Genomic DNA, 22,526 nt, shown 5'->3' on the forward strand with positions numbered 1-22,526 from the left:
TGTGAAGATGATGAAAGTTTAGTGAGTGTGAAGATGATGAAAGTTTAGTGAGTGTGAAGATGATGAAAGTTTAGTGGGTGTGAAGATGATGAAAGTTTAGTGGGTGTGAAGATAATGGTTGTTTACTGGGTGTGAAGATGATGAAAGTTTAGTGGGTGTGAAGATGATGAAAGTTTAGTGGGTGTGAAGATGATGAAAGTTTAGTGGGTGTGAAAATGATGAAGGTTTAGTGGGTGTGAAGATGATGAAAGTTTAGTGGGTGTGAAGATAATGGTTGTTTACTGGGTGTGAAGATGATGAAAGTTTAGTGGGTGTGAAGATGATGAAAGTTTAGTGGGTGTGAAGATGATGAAAGTTTAGTGGGTGTGAAGATAATGGTTGTTTACTTGGTGTGAAGATGATGAAAGTTTAGTGGGTGTGAAAATTATGAAGGTTTAGTGGGTGTGAAGATGATGAAAGTTTAGTGGGTGTGAAGATAATGGTTGTTTACTGGGTGTGAAGATGATGAAAGTTTAGTGGGTGTGAAAATGATGAAGGTTTAGTGGGTGTGAAGATGATGAAAGTTTAGTGAGTGTGAAGATGATGATAGTTTAGTGAGTGTGAAGATGATGAAAGTTTAGTGGGTGTGAAGATGATGAAAGTTTAGTGGGTGTGAAGATAATGGTTGTTTACTGGGTGTGAAGATGATGAAAGTTTAGTGGGTGTGAAGATGATGAAAGTTTAGTGGGTGTGAAGATGATGAAAGTTTAGTGGGTGTGAAGATAATGGTTGTTTAATCGGTGTGAAGATGATGAAAGTTTAGGGGATGGGAAGATGATGGTTGTTTAATCGGTGTGAAGATGATGAAAGTTTAGGGGATGGGAAGATGATGGTTGTTTACTGGGGGTGAAGATGATGGTTGTTCTCTGAAGTGAGTTGTGAGGATGATGGTTGTTTACTGAAGTGTGTTGTGAGGATGATAGTTAATTATTGCAGTGTGTTGTGAAAATGATGTCCGAATCATAAAAGTGCGGTGAAATTGGATGGTTTATAGTAATGTGTGGGAATATTGGTTCACAACCCACCCGCAGCAGCCCGTCGCCAATACGCATGGATTCGAACAACATGTCTTTGACACAGGTGTCAGACAGCAACTCCGTCCGCACCATCCCTGGCAACAGCGGCGTATCTGCGAGGACAGTCCGACGACGTCTACGCATCTGCGGCATAGGTGCGAGGCACCCAGTCAGACAGCCAGTGCTGACGACAGGCCATTACTGCACATCGATCAGTCGTCAATCGTCGACGCACGGTGTCCGCACTAATGTGTCGCTGGTGTGTCTCCATGGGCTGTCGAGCAGTTTCCGCAGCAGTAACAAAGCGATCTTGAACATGCTGTCGCACAATCTGACGATCCTGACGTCGAGTGTTGACCCTTGGTCTGCCACTACGTGGTCGGTCGTCTGTAGTGTTGGTGGTCGGTACCATTGCTGGAGCCTATGTATGGTCCTTACGTGGTCTTGAAATGCATTGGCTACTTGCTGGGCGGTTCGTCCAGTTTGCAATCGTCCAAGGGCTTGGTGTCGCTGATTTCTTGTCAATCTTGGCATGTGGTAGCAATTCAACAACGAACAAATGTTATCCGATCTGGATGGATTTCGATAGGGCAAAAAATGGGGGAACGCATGTGCATTTCAATTTGCACAGAACACATGTGCATCGGGTCACCATGGACATTGCCGTGATGCGTTTGGGCGATCGGTTTTATTGTCATCTTCTTTGGGGTTTTTTATCATCAAATTTCATTTTTCCGGACAAGATAATGTTAAATTTTAGAAACTTTACCCAGATATTGTAACGACAACTTTTCATGCAATGTTATTTGGGGTGACGTTTCTTTTGCTTTTCAGTATAGAAAGGAAATTGAGATATTCTTCTTTTCGCCGTGCATCAGTACAGTGTGCTTGATAACATTGATTAATCAACGGATTTAAATTGCCATGGTGGCCATTAATCAAAATACAAAACTACAATGTATATTACGTTTGGCCACTATGATATTGGAAAGTTGTATATCTTGGTGGAAAACATGTTTTAAGCTCAGTGCTGATGATGACCTGGAAGACAGATGGAAACCCGTGCCAATTGTTCACTTTTGACAATGTCAAGTGTGAGCTGAGTTCTGTTTCCCAGTACAAAACACAACTGAAATGTAATACCTGACACTCTGTGTACAATAATACATACGCCATACATTTCTTTTGTTTGTTTGTTGTGTCACACTGTACCCTCAATGTTTTAGCTATATCTAACTGAGTATGGACCAGTCAATACAGTTTTGTAGTTGTAGCTGAAAAAAGTATCTAATCTGTCGCATAAAACTCATGCACCCACTCACGCACCCACACCCCAACAATCTCAAATTGTCGGTCCCTTAAGTGATAATTGTCAACGCGCAATTTGTTTGTACACATTCAGACATTCATAACCAATTCGTCCGGAGAATGGGCATTCCACACTGAAGACGTTTCATTGTATCTGAACATAGTGTTGTATTGGCACCGAATGATAGATATGATGTTTGAACAGTTCTATAAAATATGATTGAAAAACTAAAAAACACTAGCCTTATCAAATACGTTTTTATTTTTTTTCAAATCTGGTATATACAGTAGACTACATTTCCCGAGGGAGACTACTCCTGCACGTAGTTCGGCGGGTAGTTGATGACGTAGCCTGGTGGACAGTGGGGGATGGGGCAGCACTTGCCGGCCGGGGGGGCCAACAAATTGCACACCTTCGGTAGTTGCCACTGTAGACACCTGCAAAACAACGACATATCACCACTAGCTCCCTTCTCTACACAGAATTCATATTTAACCGACCGCACACAACACCATATGACCACAAGCTCCCTTCTCTAAACAGAATTCATATTTAAACTGACCGCACACAACACCATATCACCACTAGCTCCCTTCTCTACACAGAATTCGTATTTAAACCAACCTCACACAACAACATATCACCACAAGCTCCCTTCACTACAAAGAATACATCTTTATACTGACCGCACACAACACCATATCACCACAATCTCCCTTCACTACACAAAATAGATCTTAGTACCGACCTCACACAACACGATACCACCACCAGCTCATTTAAAAATATAGGTGACATCAAATTGGTGAAATATATGACTTGGTTAATGGTGATCCCCTCATCTGACAAATGGATGAATTAACTGGTTATTACTTGAGGGTACACTGGTAGAAGCTCTTGCTGGCATCCATGCATGTGCACTTGTAGTCACAGCCGTCTTCCCATGTCTGGCCTTGGGTGTAGTATTTGCCCTTGTAAAAGCACGTGGCTGAAGTGACAGTGGGAAACAGTGTTAGGTGAACATTTATGCCCGCCCCAGAATTTGTACATGAGAAAGATACATGCTAAATACTTTGTTTCTTGTTTCAAACCAAAATTAGCTACTTTCTAGCAATATCACGATAGCCTGTATACACATAACTGTAGCCTGTAAATATATCACGGTAGCCTGTAAATACATAATGGTAGCCTGTAAATATATCACGGAAGTCTGTAAATATATCACGGTAGCCTGTAAATACATAATGGTAGCCTGTAAATAGTATAGTCTGGTTAAGACACGCCAGTTGTTATGGGCAGCATCCCGCAGAGTCGGGTAAGATGACAGCAGTCATCTGACAAGTGGATTCGTACCACATGCCTGTGCATCAGGTTTAGCACTGATATGTTCATTCGTATACATCAGTATAAGTATCAGATATGTGCATGGCAAGCGAATGTTTGTGTCATTAGGGGTCACATACAATTATGTAGATTGCACCTTTGATTATGAAGAATATGATTGTAAAATACTTGATGTTACAACTACTAGTATATTACCCACTTATAGAGTGCCTACTCCTCTAATAAACGTGTCAAATTTAGTTCATCTTTCAATAAGTGAGGAGACTGTTTACCCCCTGCTGGGTTGGTACAGTTGGGCTTGGCGCAGCACTCGCCCGGCTGCTTCACCATCTTGCAGCTTGCCGGAAGGTCCTGGTACACTGGACACCTGGACACACGTAGACATACATCTTACATACTCTTGTCCCCTTTCTTGTGTATCTTAATGCAAAACTGTACTTTCTACTCAGGTGTTACTCTACAATACTGTACTTTCTACTCAGGTGTCACTCTACAATGCTTTTATTTCTACTCAGGTGTTACTCTACATACAATACTGTACTTTCTACTCAGTTGTCACTCTACAATACTGTACTTTCTACTCAGGTGTTACTCTACATACAATACTGTACTTTCTACTCAGGTGTTACTCTACAATACTGTACTTTCTACTCAGTTGTCACTCTACAATACTTTTATTTCTACTCAGGTGTTACTCTACATACAATACTGTACTTTCTACTCAGGTGTTACTCTACAATACTGTACTTTCTACTCAGGTGTTACTCTACATACAATACTGTACTTTCTACTCAGGTGTCACTCTACAATACTTTTATTTCTACTCAGGTGTCACTCTACAATACTTTTATTTCTACTCAGGTGTTACTCTACATACAATACTGTACTTTCTACTCAGGTGTTACTCTACAATACTGTACTTTCTACTCAGTTGTCACTCTACAATACTTTTATTTCTACTCAGGTGTTACTCTACATACAATACTGTACTTTCTACTCAGGTGTTACTCTACAATACTGTACTTTCTACTCAGGTGTTACTCTACATACAATACTGTACTTTCTACTCAGGTGTCACTCTACAATACTGTACTTTCTACTCAGTTGTCACTCTACAATACTTTTATTTCTACTCAGGTGTTACTCTACATACAATACTGTACTTTCTACTCAGGTGTTACTCTACATACAATACTGTACTTTCTACTCAGGTGTTACTCTACAATACTTTACTTTCTACTCAGGTGTTACTCTACATACAATACTGTACTTTCTACTCAGGTGTCACTCTACAATACTGTACTTTCTACTCAGGTGTCACTCTACAATACTGTACTTTCTACTCAGGTGTTACTCTACAATACTGTACTTTCTACTCAGGTGTTACTCTACATACAATACTGTACTTTCTACTCAGGTGTTACTCTACAATACTGTACTTTCTACTCAGGTGTTACTCTACATACAATACTGTACTTTCTACTCAGGTGTCACTCTACAATACTGTACTTTCTACTCAGGTGTTACTCTACAATACTGTACTTTCTACTCAGGTGTCACTCTACAATGCTTTTATTTCTACTCAGGTGTTACTCTACATACAATACTGTACTTTCTACTCAGTTGTCACTCTACAATACTGTACTTTCTACTCAGGTGTCACTCTACAATACTTTTATTTCTACTCAGGTGTTACTCTACATACAATACTGTACTTTCTACTCAGTTGTCACTCTACAATACTTTTATTTCTACTCAGGTGTTACTCTACATACAATACTGTACTTTCTACTCAGGTGTTACTCTACAATACTGTACTTTCTACTCAGGTGTCACTCTACAATACTTTTATTTCTACTCAGATGTTACTCTACAATACGGGGTGGTCGGGTTGCCTGGTGGTTAAAGCATTTGCTCGTCACGCCTAAGACCTGGGTCCGATTCCCGACATGGGTAAAAGGTGTGAAGCCCACTTCTGGTGTCTCCCGCCTTGATATAGCTGGAATATTGCTAAAAGCAGCGTAAAACCATACTCACTCACTCACTCTACAATACTGAACTTTCTACTCACAAATTTATGCACTTATAGACTCCACTGCTTGCATCCTGGCAAGTACAGTTGTACTCGCAACCATCCAGCCACGTGTCCCCCTGCTGGTAGATGGAGCCCTTGTACACACAGAACTGACCTGGGGGAGACAGTGAGAGGTGCAGGGACGTGTCTATTCGCCATGTTTTACATGTATGTGGGGAAAAGTACATTGAACTTAAATAATGGTACTTACTGTTTGAAGTGAAGCCTGTCGGTGGAGGATTGGTACTGCCATTGCCTGAATTGAACGAGAATCACAAGTGTTGGTGTTCAGAAACAACATTCCAACCTATACATGGTGACACTTTTTGACAAAGCTGTCTTCTCTGGATGAAACAATGAACTGATTACTTACACTGTCCTCCTTGTGCCAGGATGGCAAACACATCTCCTGATCCTAGCTGAGCTGAAAGTAAGAACATCAATTATTATTATTATCACATCACCATTGCACTGCCAGTATCATTGTTATCACAGCATTTTTATTATTGTTCATCTTGGACGATCATGATGTCAGATTATACAGCATCATACGAGTTCCCATCCATGTTTCAGTAAGTCATTTACCACCAAAAATATCTTACTCTGGCTGAATTTCGCTTGGGTTGTTCCTGGTACATAGTAAAATGCTGGCTTCGCCCCGTTGGTTTCATAGCTGCATCCGGGTCTTGTAGAAATCATCATCCACCCTGAAGCGTCGCATGAGGAGCCCGACTGGCCGCTGGTATAAAACTCCCGACCCGTCATTGGGTCTCTGAAATGTTTTCATTCAATCATTCATTGCTTTGTTAGTTGGGACACAGTTTACCCTTTAATTAAAACAATGACACGTCGTTGAGAGTCATTATACTACTGGACCAAGACTTACAAGTGAATGAACCCATTACAAAAGAAAACTGTTTGATGTTTTAACAGACTTTGATCAAGAAGTAAGTGTGACTGTACCATCTACATGATGTTATTGGACGTATTGTACATAGGTATTGGGTCAAGACTTAAGAGTGACAATATCATTCACAGCAACAAGTACTGTAATAGTAAAAGCTTGTAATAGTGAATGATGACGGTGGCCAGAATGGCAGATACATAAGCTAGGCATGGAATACCTGAATGTTGCGTATCTAGTCCCCATTGCCAACCATGCAAGCTCAAGTGACTCACCCCATCATAGAGAAGATGCTCTTCTGGGCAGTCTTGATGTCAGACCATGTGGAGGAGATGATTCTGCTGGGATCAAACCAGCTCATCTTGTCAGCACCGTGGGCATCGAACACAATACTGGCTTTTTCTACACCGTTGTTGAAGATGCCCACCTTTATCTGGAGTTATCAATATTTAACAAAGGATAGAAGCAACATGTTATAATCATTACCGATAATTAGATAAATTACAGTTTTTCAGCTATGTTCACACTTTTCTTCAACAGAACTGTTTACTATAATTTTGTTGAAGAAAAGAGTGAACATTGTTTGTTTTCTGTGTTTAACAGTTAAACTGTACCTAAGTGAAAAATGAGGTGAAGCAGAACCAGTTGTCTGCTTAGAACCTACATATCTCATTACAAATCTCAATGTCTAAATGGTCTTTACTTTATAGGACTCAAGAACAAAGGTGGGATGAAGTTTTCCTCGTTTACCATTTTTGTCTGACCGTTATTTACCATGATTTTAATATCAATTGTAACCAATAATTAATTTGCATTGAGATCACATTTGATGCTGCTCTTTATGACCCATATCATGACATAAGACTTACATGATCAAAGTTACAGTCGTTCCAGTGGTTAGACAAATCGGATTTGTAGGAATGTGGGTAGGTGCTGGTCAGGTATTGTGCTGAGGGGACATTGGCGCTGGCGGTGTTGGGGGATGCCCACAGCTGATACAGGTCGCCTGGTACACCCGCAACACCCTTCATCAATATTGTCCAGCCGGTGGCGGGAACACCAACACCTCCACCATGCCCCTGATTTACACCAGTGCCAGTAGCTGTGGATGAAGAAAGGGCTATATAGGAGCAAGGTAGCTAGAACGGCGCCCAATTTCAACCATTCATCTCATCCCCTCCAAACTGACTGTATTAGAATAGTGTCCTGGCACTGGAGCTTATCTCATTAAAGTTGCAACATCATAAGTCAGTAGATCAGTCGTAAACCATAATCCAAACCTACCAGAGAGGCATTCCCAAAAGACGAACACAAAATTACAAGTGCCCCTACATTTGGGTATAGAGGGCAAATTCCAAGATTGTGTTGGTTGCAATGATGATACCAGGAGGGTAACGAAGGTGACACAAAGGAACTTGCACTCATAAATAAAGAGTTGCCTCCCCTTAAAGATCTCCCACCAACAAAAAGTTGTCTCGACTTAAATATACCCACACAAAAAGTTGTCTCGACTTTAATATACCCACACAAAAAGTTGTCTCGACTTAAATATACCCACACAAAAAGTTGTCTTGACTTAAATATACCCACACAAAAAGTTGTCTCGACTTAAATAAATTATACCCACACAAAAAGTTGTCTCGACTTAAATATACCCACACAAAACGTTTTCTCGACTTAAATATACCTACACAAAACGTTGTCTCGACTTAAATAAATTATACCCACACAAAAAGTTGTCTCGACTGAAATATACCTACACAAAACGTTGTCTCGACTTAAATATACCCACACAAAAAGTTGTCTCAACTTAAATAAATTATACCCACACAAAAAGTTGTCTCGACTTAAATATACCTACACAAAACGTTGTCTCAACTTAAATATACCCACAGAAAAAGTTGTCTCGACTTAAATATACCCACACAAAATGTTGTCTCGACTTGAATATACCTACACAAAAAGTCGTCTCGACTTGAATATACCCACACAAAAAGTTGTCTCGACTTAAATATACCCACACAAAAAGTTGTCTCTACTTAAATATACCCACACAAAAAGTTGTCTCGACTTTAATATACCCACACAAAAAGTTGTCTCGACTTTAATATACCTACACAAAAAGTTGTCTCGACTTAAATATACCCACACAAAAAGTTGTCTTCCCCTGACAAAAAACTTGCATTGCATCATGGCTGAGAGATAGATCATAGTGTAGATTAATGACATTGTTACTTTTTAGATTAGATTTAGATTCAGACATTAATTGTAATCTTAAAAATGTAATTGTAATTCAATAAGCATCTTCATGTGTATTGTGTTAAGCAGTTTCTGATAAAGAAAAAACATTTTCTCAAAGTCAACTTAAACGATCGACCACGAAGCTTCCATACTTATTGTTACCATTATTTATGAAAAGAAAACAGTTATTTTATCTTTTGATTTCTAAAAACAACACATTAAATGTTTTCCTAAAGACCGAGGTAGAGTGTGGAGAAGTGGCTTTAGAGTGAAAGAAGGAAAAAATAAATAGTGGAATACTTGGAATAGTGGAATATATATAAGGTGCTATAAACACACAGAGTTTTTAAGTATTTTGTTATTCACATATTATTTATGCTATATTAAAATTATTATTAAGATACCAGAATAATATTTGGCGATACTAACTCTAAAATGTCCTGTTCAAAGTAGAGTGGGACATATAAAAATCAAATAACCATTTGAGGTAACATAGAGATTCCATTAGAATTCAATCTTTGTGGTATAATTACATTGTTCTTCTATAGGACAACTACAGACTGGTGAATGTGGTGGTATATCTTACAGCAATATCCACAGGTGGAGGCACAGTTTGTCCTTGCCCATTGCTCATATTGTCCTGAGCAGGAATAGCTGCTGTAGGCTTTGCAGTTGTTGAGTTTATCTGCACAGCCTGCAGGGGGAGTGGAACTCACGCCAGTGTTAGCTGAAGAAGAAGTCATAACGTAATACACACACGTCAGTATAGCAAGAACAGGGATCGCATACAGAGGGAAGTGTACTGTGGCTGATAAATTAAATATAACCTTTTGACTAATATGATTAATAAAAGCTTCCCCTAAGAAACAAACATTGGACAGTTTTCATACTGTTTTCTACATATGACATTTGTGGTAGCACGTTACACAAGGTATTTGAAGTTTCACCCACAGTACGTCAACGTACGTTATAGGAATATTTACTGATTTGACGGAAAAAGGTAAATGCAAATACTTCCACACAAGAACAGCATTTTCAATATATGGACGTTTCAACACATAATATGGATATACAACATTTGCATACAGTCAAAATTAGTTTGTGCCTCATAGATGTTTTGGAAAGAGATTATTACTTACGACAGAGGTCACAATACTTCTGACAGTTGACCTTTGCCCATTGTTGGTACTGGCCGCTGCATGATGGTTTCCCATAGCTCGCGCAGTTGTCCAGTTTGTCCCGACAGCCGGTGTTTGGCGGCGGTGTATCTGGGTAAGTAAAGGCCACGCTACTGTCACCATTCACGATAATGATACATCACGTTGACACTATTTCAACCAATCAGTGACGAGTGTTCAGCGATAAACATGAAAATAATACCATATAACTGCTACCTTGTCTGAGTTAGATTATTTTATCCCTGGGAATACGATACATACGTTCAACCGATATATGGAAAGTGTAAACAAAACAATTAATTACATAGTGGGTTATGCTTAGATGTACATACAACAGATCCCGCAGCGTCGAGCACAGTTCTTCTTGGCCCAGTCTTCATAAGGAGCCTTACAGGACGAGTCCTCATACAGTTCGCAGTTGGGCAGCACATCCACACAGGGACCAGTGACACCGCTAGGGGTGGTAACTGCAGGTTTGGGGGTGGTGTTTTGCCCCTGGCACGACACTTGTGGGCAGCACTTGTTAGCCACGCTCAAACTCTTGCACATAGGGGGCAGCTTGGTGTAAGTAGGGCACCTGCAGGATGATAGAGTACAAGAATGCTCTTCAATCATATGATGGGAAATGCCACTAAATCTACGCAGGGAACATCTAAGCCTTAATTTCTGGGCCGCGTCCCAAACAAACCTTCTCATCCAAAACTTAATTAACCAAAACATTAGCCCAAGAAACCAAGCTCTAGCTCGCAAACACCCCTTACTCACCCCAATATCCCAAAGAATAACTAACTACCGCAATGAACACCAAACCCAAAATCTTAAACAAAACTGCAAAAAATCAAATATCTTCACCCCTAAACTCAAAATACCCAAAATAGACACAACGCTAGCTAACCAAATAAATAAACAAACCGACCCAAACATATCTAAAACCACCACACTTGCATACATACACGAAAATTGGCCAAACTGGTGTCACATATACACTGACGGATCTTCAGACCCGATCTCCAACCACACAGGCTGCGGAGTCCATACCACACAACCAGTTATATCCACACAATCTTACCGACTCCCTAACAACCAATCTATATTCACGGCCGAACTTATGGGCATGGCCTCAGCCCTGCATAACCAGCAATCAAAAAACAACAATAACATCCTAATTCTTAGTGGACTACAAGCCCTCCAAAACAAAAATACCAAAAAACGACCTAAATTAATAAACCAAATACTTAAAAGCTCCAACAACCTAACAAAAGCAGGCAAACAAATAACCTTCTTGTGGATCCCCGCCCACGTAGGAATTTACGGCAACGAAAGCGCCGATAAAGCAGCTAAATTATCTCTCAAAATTCCAGAAATAAGCCTAAACCTACCCACCTCAAAATCAGAAATTAAAAGTGTAAACAAACAAAACATACCCAAAAAATGGCATAATCAATATCAAAACTCAAATAGCCAAATCAAAAAAGTGCTTAGAAAACCACTAGCCAAACCTAAAATCCTACACCCCTCTAAAAAAATTGACAGATTAATTACAAAACTCCAAACAGGACACACGAACCTAAATAACCACCTAAAAAAACTTAAAAGACACACCACAGGCAACTGCCCCCACTGCAAACAACCCGAAACCACAGAACACGCACTCATCCACTGCACCCACTACCAAACACACAGAACCACACTACAAACCACCCTCAATCTAAATAAGGTTCCTACTCTAGATGAAATACTAAACCCTCAAAATAAACTAGAAAACTTCAAGGCCCTAGGCGTATTCCTAATCAAAACAGATCTAATTAAGCGCATCTAAAAACTCATTAATCTACCAATCCAAAATCCAATAAACATACACACACCCACCTCACCCGGCTCCCTTAGTTCCCTTCTCCACCCACCTCGGCATTTATTCCAAATTTAAAAATTCCAAAACTTCAATATAAGCAACCCCTAAAAGCCCCCTCTTAGGTTGCACACACCACTTTCACCCTTTTCGGAATACACTAAATGGTCCGGCCAGGCCCGTGTGCGAAATACGCTACAGTCGGAAAGCGCACGTTAAATCTCCTATATCAGTCAGTCATATGATGGGATTTTTAGGATTTTTATTTTAATAGCTCTGAGCAGTTTGATGAAGTTAACAAAAAGGAATTCAAACTGTTCTCCTTTATGAGTGTGTAAATGTCTGAAAGAGGCTCACTTGGGTGTGCATCTGTATTGTCCAACTGAGGAATCGATACACTCGCAATCATAGTCACAGGCATCGGTCCACCTCTGTCCTTGACTGTAGAGACTGCCCTTGTACACACAGGCATCTGGAATACATACACGTTATACACACAGTTGGAACACATATTACACATTATTCACACAGTTGACAAGCTCTTTACACACATATCGAAAACGCAGACACACCTATTCGGCCGCCGTATGTGGCGGAGATGCCGGGAGTGTAGCCAGGACGGAAACCAGTGAAGCCGCCAGAGAAAGACCCAAACACTGGATACACGTTTGGTTGTAACAACGGGTTGACTATTGAACCATCAGGCTTAGAACACACGGGAGTTTCACAGCATTGGCCAACAGCGTGAGTCATGTAACAGCCATTTGGCAGCATGCTCTTGGAGTAGGTTGGACATCTGTTTGATAAAGAGAAATGACATGTCACAGCATAGGATCACACAGATTCAGCAGAGAGGCGATCTACAGAGCGATGGCTCTTGCACAGGTTAAATGTTGGAAGCAGAAAATGTAATTAAATGTAGATCCCGTACTTAGGCAAACATTTGTAGAATCCGGACTGAGATTCAATGCAGGTGCAGGTGTACTGACACCCGTCATCCCACTTCTCTCCCTGGTCGTACATCTTGTTCTTGTAGATACACTTGTCTGAAACAAGTCCCAAACTAACATGAATTAACACTGCAAACATGTTTAATATAATACACATACAAAGGTTCCTGTTAAATCCAGTCCAGTTAATCATCGGGTACCCGTGAAGATCCGGGGTAGAATAGGTCTACGGTTTGCCGTAAAAGGCGACTATGCTTGTCGTAAGAGGCGACCAACGGGATCGGGTGGTCAGTCTCGTTGACTTGGTTGATGCATGTCATTGATCCTAATTGCGTGGATCGATGCTCATGATATCATTCACTGGGTTGTCTGGTCCAGACTCGATTATTTACAGACCGCCGCCATATAGCTGGAATATTGCTGATTGCGGCGTTAAACAATAAACAAACAAACATCATTGGGAAATAAAAAGACAAATAAAGAAAGGGAAGGATTAGGGGAAAGAGTTCCCTATTGCTGTAGTTGCTGTGTCGTACACAGCTTGCAGCAAAATTTCTTTTTAATGAGGAATTTACCACCAACAACTGTCTCACCATTAATCCCACCTACTATCGTAGGGTTGGAGGGTACCAGGGAGCCATGGCCGGGCTGACCACTTCCACCAAACACGTTGCCTTGACCAGGTCCAACGATAAGCTGCGGGCTGTTGGTGGGCTGCATGGTGGGAGTCTGGCCGGGGCTAATGTTGGGGGTGAGGCTTGGGTTGAGCTGTGGCACTGGGTGATACTGTCCTACGTTGGGTACGTCACAGTGAAGACTGGGGCAGCACTGCCCAACAACTGGGATGAATTGGCAGTACGACGGCAGTGGCGGGAATGTCGGGCACCTGTGGTGACAGGTAAGGCCCAGTGTAACCGTAGTTATGCGTGACAAGAATACTCAGATTTAGCTGAACGTACTTTCAATGCAATCTCATCAAGTTTACTAAGTCTAAAATATATTTAGTTAGTTGGCTTTAAAGTGTGAGAAAGTGAAAACAGATAAATTTTATTTTATTTCAGTTTAACTGAAAGGTATATAAAAGCATCACATTTTTTCCGATCCATTTATGAATTATTCTACCTATTTTCAATGTAATGATGTTCGTTAAAACAGTGGGCTCTTTCAACTGGTGCGGCTTGAAAGGCTATAACATATCCTATCTATGTTTTGTTTTTACCAGTTTATCTGTCTGTACGCCGACATGCTCGAACCCTACCTACTGTCTGAGCAAATACCGTCTGTCGAATAAAAGTAATGTCATATAGATGAACAGCTGAAGTACAGCGTGTTTTCTTACTTGTCACTGCATGAGTACAGGCCATTTCCCTTGATCTGACAAGTACATGTAAACTTGCAGCCATCGTCCCAGGTCTCGCCGGGCCTGTGCATCACACCATTGTACACGCACACATCTATGGGAACAACGGGGTATGTCAAAAACACACGATTGGTTAGGCACGTTTTGGAGGTACACATACAGAAACGCATGCCTTAAATGAAAAACTCAAATGAATAAAAACAGCTCGCGTAAATAACGAATGAAACTTTTTCAGCAAGCGTACAAAGGAGCTAATTACCGAAACACAATTACGGGCTAATTTACTTTCCGAATCAAGCCTATATATTTAGAACAGTTATAAACATCTAAAACATTCTTTCATTTTTAAAAAATCCCAAAATGTTCACTAATTTTTGGGAAATACCCAATAGAGTGATAAAGAGATGAGTGAAAAAATATTGGTTACCCAATAAAAAATGTAATAACCCAATTAAAATAGCAACCCTAGAGTGAAAACGCAATTGCCCAAAACGTTATCTGGAGCTCTGTTCACATGAGTGGAAGTTACCTCTTCCTCCCATAGACGTGGAGTAGACTGTTCCCGGTGGGTGGCCGGAGCCAGAGAATACAGCGTGAGTGCCTATAGGCAGGACATTGGTGATTGAAGGACTGAGTGTTGGTGATGTGGTGGGTTGTTTGTTGCCAATCATGGGAGTGAGAGGTGTACCCTGGTAGTTACACGAAGGCTTCTTACAACAGGTGTCTTGAGGGTCCTGGACCATATGACAGAAGGACGGGATGGCGGCGATGACTGGACACCTGCAAGATGACGCACACCCACATTTCATTCTGGGCAGTCTTCAATCCTCCTCTATGACATGGACTGAATTGTGATCAGTCTAATAACGGAATATGGTGAATCTGGAGCTGCAGTTGCATTTATCTGAACACTGCATGTAGATTAGGAAACAGTGTATAACATGTCGACACAAAAGACAACATTAAAAACTCCCAATCAGTAATCACTAGTAGATGGTCTTCAATAAAATAAAACTTTCTCTCAATGTAACAATTCCCTGCACCTGCATTGGAATTGTGACTTTGGGAAACTAGTCAGACTTACAGCATAAATATCACCAACGCAGGTTTCGAGAAATCAAGGCAAATACGGTTCAGAGGACTAGATCGTCAACTATAAAACTGGCGTAATATTTCTTATTGCAAATCTAGCAACGGACTTGCTGAATGTATAGATCTACACCTTGGAAGGCAGGAGCGTTTCATATGATTTCCTAAATGCCATGTGTTTACTGAAGATCTCGTATAAACAATACAGAACATATGGATGTTACCTCTGGTTACACCTGATGTCGTTGGTGACCGAGTCCTGACAGGTACAGGTCTCCTTACAGCCGTTTGCCCAGGTCTGGCCTTTGGTGTGCAGTGTGCCGTCCTTGTACACACACGTATCTGTCAATACAGAGTGAGTGAGCCAATGCTATTTTACGCGACAGTCACTAAAGTAAGGCAATATGTTGACATATGTAGTAACCCAGTTGACATATGTAGTAACCCAGTTGTTGACATATGTAGTAACCCAGTTGACATATGTAGTAACCCAGTTGACATATGTAGTAACCCTTTCGTTGACATATGTAGTAATCCAGTTGTTGACATATGTACTAACCCAGTTGTTCACATATGTAGTAACCCAGTTGACATATGTAGTAACCCAGTTGACATGTGTCGTAACACAGTTGTTGACATATGTAGTAACCCAGTTGACATATGTAGTAACCCAGTTGACATGTGTAGTAACACAGTTGTTGACATATGTAGTAACCAAGTTGACATATGTAGTAACACAGTTGTTGACATATGTAGTAACCATGTTGACATATGTAGTAACCCAGTTGTTCACATATGTAGTAACCATGTTGACATATGTAGTAAAGGAGATTGGTGGCTTCAGAAAAAGCCTCCGACTAAACAGTATTTATTTTGAGTGTCAAATAGATACCTTTTACATGTGGGATTGTGCGGCACTTACTTGGTGGCCTGGTTCCAGTGAAGATGTCGTATGTTGTGTGTCTGACGGGCGGGGTCCCGCTCCCCCCAATACCTCCCACAGTATGAGGGTTGAGGGTATGTGTAGGGTTGTTGGAGAAGGAACCGAAGGATGGGCTTGGGCTCGGTGGTAAACCACTGCCCCCAAATCCCCCGCCATTGGTGGGTGTAACGTTGGTCAGATTGCCGTTTGGAGCCGGGGTAGGGGTGACAAAGGAGCCGGGACTTGGGGTGAGGAATGCTGATGGGTTACAGCGTGCCTGTTGGCAGCACGCGTCTCGGGAATCTGTTACATAGCTGCACTGCGGCGGCAGGAAGAAATATTGAGGACACCTGCAGCAGAACATCCACATGAGTGTACACAGGCCACATCTCAACATGGGACTTCCTAGTACAGCAATGTCAGGGTAGCACTTGGGCACTTAGACTACTGTTTAATTCAGCCAGAGAAATGCAAGATTGTTTCAGAATGATATGTGCTTAGTACTAGTCAAGATTAAGATTCAGTTAGATGATGCACAAGACCAACAATTGAGTCTTTATCTTTCGAAAAGCACAGACAATATTATACTAACGTTAACGACAACATACTCGAACTGGATTGGTTTATTCTTACTGTACCCAGTCATCACAACATTGACATGTAGATAATCCCCTATGAATGACTAAATATTGAATGTACGAGACAAGAACTCCAACAACCACCGACTACAACAGGTTGATTATTCCTCACTCAACAGCAGTTGCTAAACAGTATTCAATGTGTCCCTTCTTAAGCATGAGGATTACCTGTAGATCAATTGGTACATTTGATGTTTGAGATATCTGAATAAACGTTGCTGTGATCACCTTTTAAAGTAAATTTAGACATAAAGCTAAAGAATGACATAAAGCTAAAGAATGACATAAAGCTAAAGTATGACATAAAAGTAGGATGGCGGCGGCTGCAACGACACGCTGTAAGTAAGATTAAGATAAGAAATAATCACCTGTCTGTACATTTGTAGTTTCCTCGGACAGCGTCCACACATTCACACTTGTAGTTACATCCATCATTCCAGACCTGGCTCTGCTTGTACGTCACGCCCTTGTACACACACGAACCTGCGCAGAGACAGACACAGCACAGATAGACACAGGCTGCTGCGACAGGAACACTACACTGGCACGACATGTAACAGATTTTATCAACGTGTTATCAGCATGCTACAGTAGATCGCATGTTTTCTTAATTTAATATCCTTAGATTTCTCGTGAATATTTAAATATATTGGCCAAACTTAAAAACAATATTTGATATGATAATACATGTAGAACTGATAATTGTATGATATTGTGCATCGTGATCATTGTTAGTAATCATTGTTTCGGACCGCCGTCACATAGCTGGAATACTGTTGAGTGCGGCGTTAAACAACAAACAAACAAAACAAATATTGTTTTACTTAGATGACCTACCTCCAGAACCTGTTATTATGCTACCATATTGTGGATTCAGGTTGTTAGGACCATTTCCGCTGGTGCCGGAGAAAGTACCAGGGATACCTGTGGGTACTACATAACCATTGAAGCCGGGTCCATACCATGGAGATACACCAGGCGCATTGGACCCACTTGGTCCCGTCCCCGTATGTGGTGTGATTCCCATGCCGGTGCCACTGCCATATGTGGTGTGGGGCGGAATGTTGGACCCTGAGGGACCTACTCCTGTCCCAGGGGTTACAGCAATAGGAACCAGTGGCAGTTTGGTACAGTCGGGCACAAGGCAGCACGAGTCTTGTGGGTTAGTCTTCATGACGCAACCAGCAGGTACACTTCCAAATGATTTACACCTGTCGCAAAGTTGTACAGTTATGCGTTAGATGGCCCCACTGATGAACATATCATGCTATATAATGTTTCTTCAGACATTAATGGATTGCAACAACCTTGAAGAAAATACATCAAATTATCCAACCTTTCTCTGCACGTGTATCTCTGATTAGCAGCATCGTCACACACGCATGACTTATCACATCCGTCAGTCCAGCGGTCATCCTGGCGGTAGAAGCTGCCCTTGTAGACACACATCCCTATGACACATAAGGCAACGACAGTTAATTCTGCTGGTTCCATCAGCGTTTCTACAGATATATGATGTACACACCTCCCTAATTAATGTATCCTACTTACACGATGGATCCCCACATTTTAATGCCATACAGGTCAATATGATCAATGTATTCTATACTTAGAGATCGTCTCTTGCTAATTTCAACATCTTGCTAGGTATCGACCAAACGAACTAATATCTGGCCGATATAGTCGGGATGCAACATTAACGCCCAGTTTCAGTTGGTGGTGTTGAGATTTCAAGTGAAGGTGTCTGTGAGGGTGTTTAGTGACAGGGTGTGGTAGGTGGATGTTTGTTGGATGTGTTGTCGATATTACTTGATTAGTGTGACTATTTACATGATTGATGTCAGCTTGGTTGTATTTAATAATGTACATGAGTGTGAGTGAGTATGGTTTTACGCCGCTTTTAGCAATATTCCAGCAATATCACGGCAGGGGACACCTGAAATGGGCTTCATACATTGTACCCATGTCGGGAATCGAAAACAGTGTACATGACATGTGTATAGTTATTGATGTGCTGATGTATATACAGAGTTTAAGACATACTGTCTATATGAAGTGCATGTTGAGGAACTAGAGCGTATGTAGAAAACAGTGTACATGACATGTGTATAGTTACTGTTGTGCTGATGTATATACAGAGTTTAAGACATACTGTCTATATGAAGTGCATGTTGAGGAACTAGAGCGTGTGTAGAAAACAGTGTACATGACATGTGTATAGTTACTGTTGTGCTGATGTATATACAGAGTTTAAGACATACTGTCTATATGAAGTGCATGTTGAGGAACTAGAGCGTGTGTAGAAAACAGTGTACATGACATGTGTATAGTTACTGTTGTGCTGATGTATATACAGAGTTTAAGACATACTGTCTATATGAAGTGCATGTTGAGGAACTAGAGCGTGTGTAGAAAACAGTGTACATGACATGTGTATAGTTACTGTTGTGCTGATGTATATACAGAGTTTAAGACATACTGTCTATATGAAGTGCATGTTGTGGAACTAGAGCGTGTGTAGAAAACAGTGTACATGACATGTGTATAGTTACTGTTGTGCTGATGTATATACAGAGTTTAAGACATACTGTCTATATGAAGTGCATGTTGTGGAACTAGAGCGTGTGTAGAAAACAGTGTACATGACATGTGTATAGTTACTGTTGTGCTGATGTATATACAGAGTTTAAGACATACTGTCTATATGAAGTGCATGTTGAGGAACTAGAGCGTGTGTAGAAAACAGTGTACATGACATGTGTATAGTTACTGTTGTGCTGATGTATATACAGAGTTTAAGACATACTGTCTATATGAAGTGCATGTTGAGGAACTAGAGCGTGTGTAGAAAACAGTGTACATGACATGTGTATAGTTACTGTTGTGCTGATGTATATACAGAGTTTAAGACATACTGTCTATATGAAGTGCATGTTGTGGAACTAGAGCGTGTGTAGAAAACAGTGTACATGACATGTGTATAGTTACTGTTGTGCTGATGTATATACAGAGTTTAAGACATACTGTCTATATGAAGTGCATGTTGTGGAACTAGAGCGTGTGTAGAAAACAGTGTACATGACATGTGTATAGTTACTGTTGTGCTGATGTATATACAGAGTTTAAGACATACTGTCTATATGAAGTGCATGTTGAGGAACTAGAGCGTGTGTAGAAAACAGTGTACATGACATGTGTATAGTTACTGTTGTGCTGATGTATATACAGAGTTTAAGACATACTGTCTATATGAAGTGCATGTTGAGGAACTAGAGCGTGTGTAGAAAACAGTGTACATGACATGTGTATAGTTACTGTTGTGCTGATGTATATACAGAGTTTAAGACATACTGTCTATATGAAGTGCATGTTTAGGAACTAGAGCGTGTGTAGAAAACAGTGTACATGACAAGTGTATAGTTACTGTTGTGCTGATGTATATACAGAGTTTAAGGCATACTGTCTATATGAAGTGCATGTTGAGGAACTAGAGCGTGTGTAGAAAACAGTGTACATGACATGTGTATAGTTACTGTTGTGCTGATGTATATACAGAGTTTAAGACATACTGTCTATATGAAGTGCATGTTGAGGAACTAGAGCGTGTGTAGAAAACAGTGTACATGACATGTGTATAGTTACTGTTGTGCTGATGTATATACAGAGTTTAAGACATACTGTCTATATGAAGTGCATGTTGAGGAACTAGAGCGTGTGTAGAAAACAGTGTACATGACATGTGTATAGTTACTGTTGTGCTGATGTATATACAGAGTTTAAGACATACTGTCTATATGAAGTGCATGTTGTGGAACTAGAGCGTGTGTAGAAAACAGTGTACATGACATGTGTATAGTTACTGTTGTGCTGATGTATATACAGAGTTTAAGACATACTGTCTATATGAAGTGCATGTTGAGGAACTAGAGCGTGTGTAGAAAACAGTGGTTCGTGTTGAGGAAGTAGTGTGTGGGTAGAGATAAATGGAGGAGACATGGTGCATGTAGACGAAGCTGTGCGTGCAGTTGGTCTTGGGGAAGTGGCGCGTGTTGTTAAAGTGGTGCGTCTTGAGGAGGTGGAATAGAATCGTCATTGTCAAGCCACGTCAAGACAATAACGAGCTCGCCAAAAACACCACATCAACGGGTAGATACGGATAGGATGATTCCTGCTAGATTGAGGTAGGGGTAGGACCACGTTCCTGTGCATATACTGAACAAAATTAAAAACTTCACAATCCTAAAATTTTAACATTTTGACCAGTTATTATTGTGGGCCCTTATTGTGAATTTAAACAGTAATGGCCACGTATTGACTTCAGATAACACCCGTTTTTGTGCAGGTGAATCGATCAAAACCATGTGCACTGCACTACAGTGGCAAAAGTGATTTTTCACGTGCAACTGGTCACGTGGCCATAATACCGCACGTGTTTTCAGCCATACTTGTTAGAAGTCATTAACAAAAAAAGAAAAACACAAGAAAACAAAAGTCTTTACGGCCATTTGTCATGCCACGCCTTTCAAATGTGCAACGTGAACGTGCCATCGGCATGTTGCAGACGGGAACGTCCGTAGCTGAAGTCGCAAGGACGATGGGTTGTAGTCGACGGACTGTTTATGATTTACAGACGCGTCTACAGCAAACGGGTACCACCGCTGATCGCCCTCGGCCAGGTCGACCACGTGTGACGTCACATGCAGAGGATCGTCAGATTGTCTTACATCACCTCCGTAACCGATTTTTGACGGCTACATCAACCAGAAATGAACTGTTAAGGGGTAGACTGAGTGCGCCAACTGTTCGAAACCGTTTGAGAACTGCTCACCTTCAAGCACGACGGCCATACTGCGGGCCGATTCGGACTCAATTACACAGACGTCAACGCACATGGTGGCCATACACTCTACTGAACTTGTGTGCCATCAGAATCTCGTGCTTGGGACTTATGATTTAAACTGTTGATGTTATTACCGAATACCGTAGGTGCTTGGAACAAATTATGGTTACCACCGTTGATTAAAATCCTTCTTTGGACATTAATGATTAAAAATTACCTTCTCTGATACATTTGTCCGTTGTATATCATATATGGGATTACTTTTAAAAATGTAAAGTTTTTAATTTGACTCAGTATATAATATTGTATCTATATATAACTCTTTTTCATCTTACCAACGTTGACATTGTTGTTATGGTTGGCACTTAGTGGAGTTGTTCCGATCCCGGGAGTACCCGGAGTGGTCTGGCCCGGAGCAAGTGACGGATTCTGGACAGGGTTGGGCGTGGGGATACCGCCAGGGAAAGGTGTCGGATTGAGGAAGTCACAGTATGGAGTTTTACAACATTTGTTGTTAGGGTCCGGCAAAAGGACACAACGTTGAGGTAGATTTGGCACGCGCAGGCATCTGGAGGAATAACTCACACCTATACTGTATGGCAACACTGATGTACATAAAACGATTTTACTTTAACTGGAACTAAGAAAATAGATGTGGTATAAGTGTAACTGCGATATTAGGAATCACCCTTTCAATATGAACTATTTTATTAGACTTTCACTTCATAATACTTCATTAGATCTCCTTGTGCATGTTCATATAATATATCAAT

At 40.9% G+C, this 22,526-nt stretch overlaps 1 protein-coding gene across 2 annotated transcripts in view; it reads right to left on the reverse strand.

Annotated features, from left to right (window-relative positions):
- Positions 1 to 2,607: 2,607 nt before the first annotated feature.
- LOC124148430 overlaps positions 2,608 to 22,526 on the reverse strand; it is a 59,129-nt gene continuing 39,210 nt past the window's right edge. For both annotated transcript variants that reach the window (XM_046519518.2, XM_046519517.2), the window contains exons 58-81: positions 22,089 to 22,321; positions 18,250 to 18,364; positions 17,751 to 18,124; positions 17,282 to 17,396; positions 16,276 to 16,625; positions 15,578 to 15,695; positions 14,794 to 15,044; positions 14,244 to 14,358; positions 13,498 to 13,790; positions 12,886 to 13,000; positions 12,527 to 12,750; positions 12,312 to 12,426; positions 10,438 to 10,682; positions 10,067 to 10,195; positions 9,514 to 9,654; positions 7,556 to 7,788; positions 6,962 to 7,119; positions 6,385 to 6,554; positions 6,156 to 6,206; positions 5,994 to 6,038; positions 5,780 to 5,897; positions 3,981 to 4,075; positions 3,238 to 3,352; positions 2,608 to 2,801 (exon numbers count right to left, since the gene is read on the reverse strand). In XM_046519518.2, the coding sequence (XP_046375474.2) occupies positions 2,675 to 2,801; positions 3,238 to 3,352; positions 3,981 to 4,075; positions 5,780 to 5,897; positions 5,994 to 6,038; positions 6,156 to 6,206; positions 6,385 to 6,554; positions 6,962 to 7,119; positions 7,556 to 7,788; positions 9,514 to 9,654; positions 10,067 to 10,195; positions 10,438 to 10,682; positions 12,312 to 12,426; positions 12,527 to 12,750; positions 12,886 to 13,000; positions 13,498 to 13,790; positions 14,244 to 14,358; positions 14,794 to 15,044; positions 15,578 to 15,695; positions 16,276 to 16,625; positions 17,282 to 17,396; positions 17,751 to 18,124; positions 18,250 to 18,364; positions 22,089 to 22,321 (4,045 nt within the window). In that variant the 3' untranslated portion in view covers positions 2,608 to 2,674. The remainder of the gene's footprint in view (positions 2,802 to 3,237; positions 3,353 to 3,980; positions 4,076 to 5,779; positions 5,898 to 5,993; positions 6,039 to 6,155; positions 6,207 to 6,384; positions 6,555 to 6,961; positions 7,120 to 7,555; positions 7,789 to 9,513; positions 9,655 to 10,066; positions 10,196 to 10,437; positions 10,683 to 12,311; positions 12,427 to 12,526; positions 12,751 to 12,885; positions 13,001 to 13,497; positions 13,791 to 14,243; positions 14,359 to 14,793; positions 15,045 to 15,577; positions 15,696 to 16,275; positions 16,626 to 17,281; positions 17,397 to 17,750; positions 18,125 to 18,249; positions 18,365 to 22,088; positions 22,322 to 22,526) is intronic.

Source organism: Haliotis rufescens, unplaced genomic scaffold (genome assembly GCF_023055435.1).
Source record: "Haliotis rufescens isolate VD_foot unplaced genomic scaffold, xgHalRufe1.0.p SCAF_19, whole genome shotgun sequence".
Classification (NCBI taxonomy): Eukaryota; Metazoa; Mollusca; class Gastropoda; order Lepetellida; family Haliotidae; genus Haliotis; species Haliotis rufescens.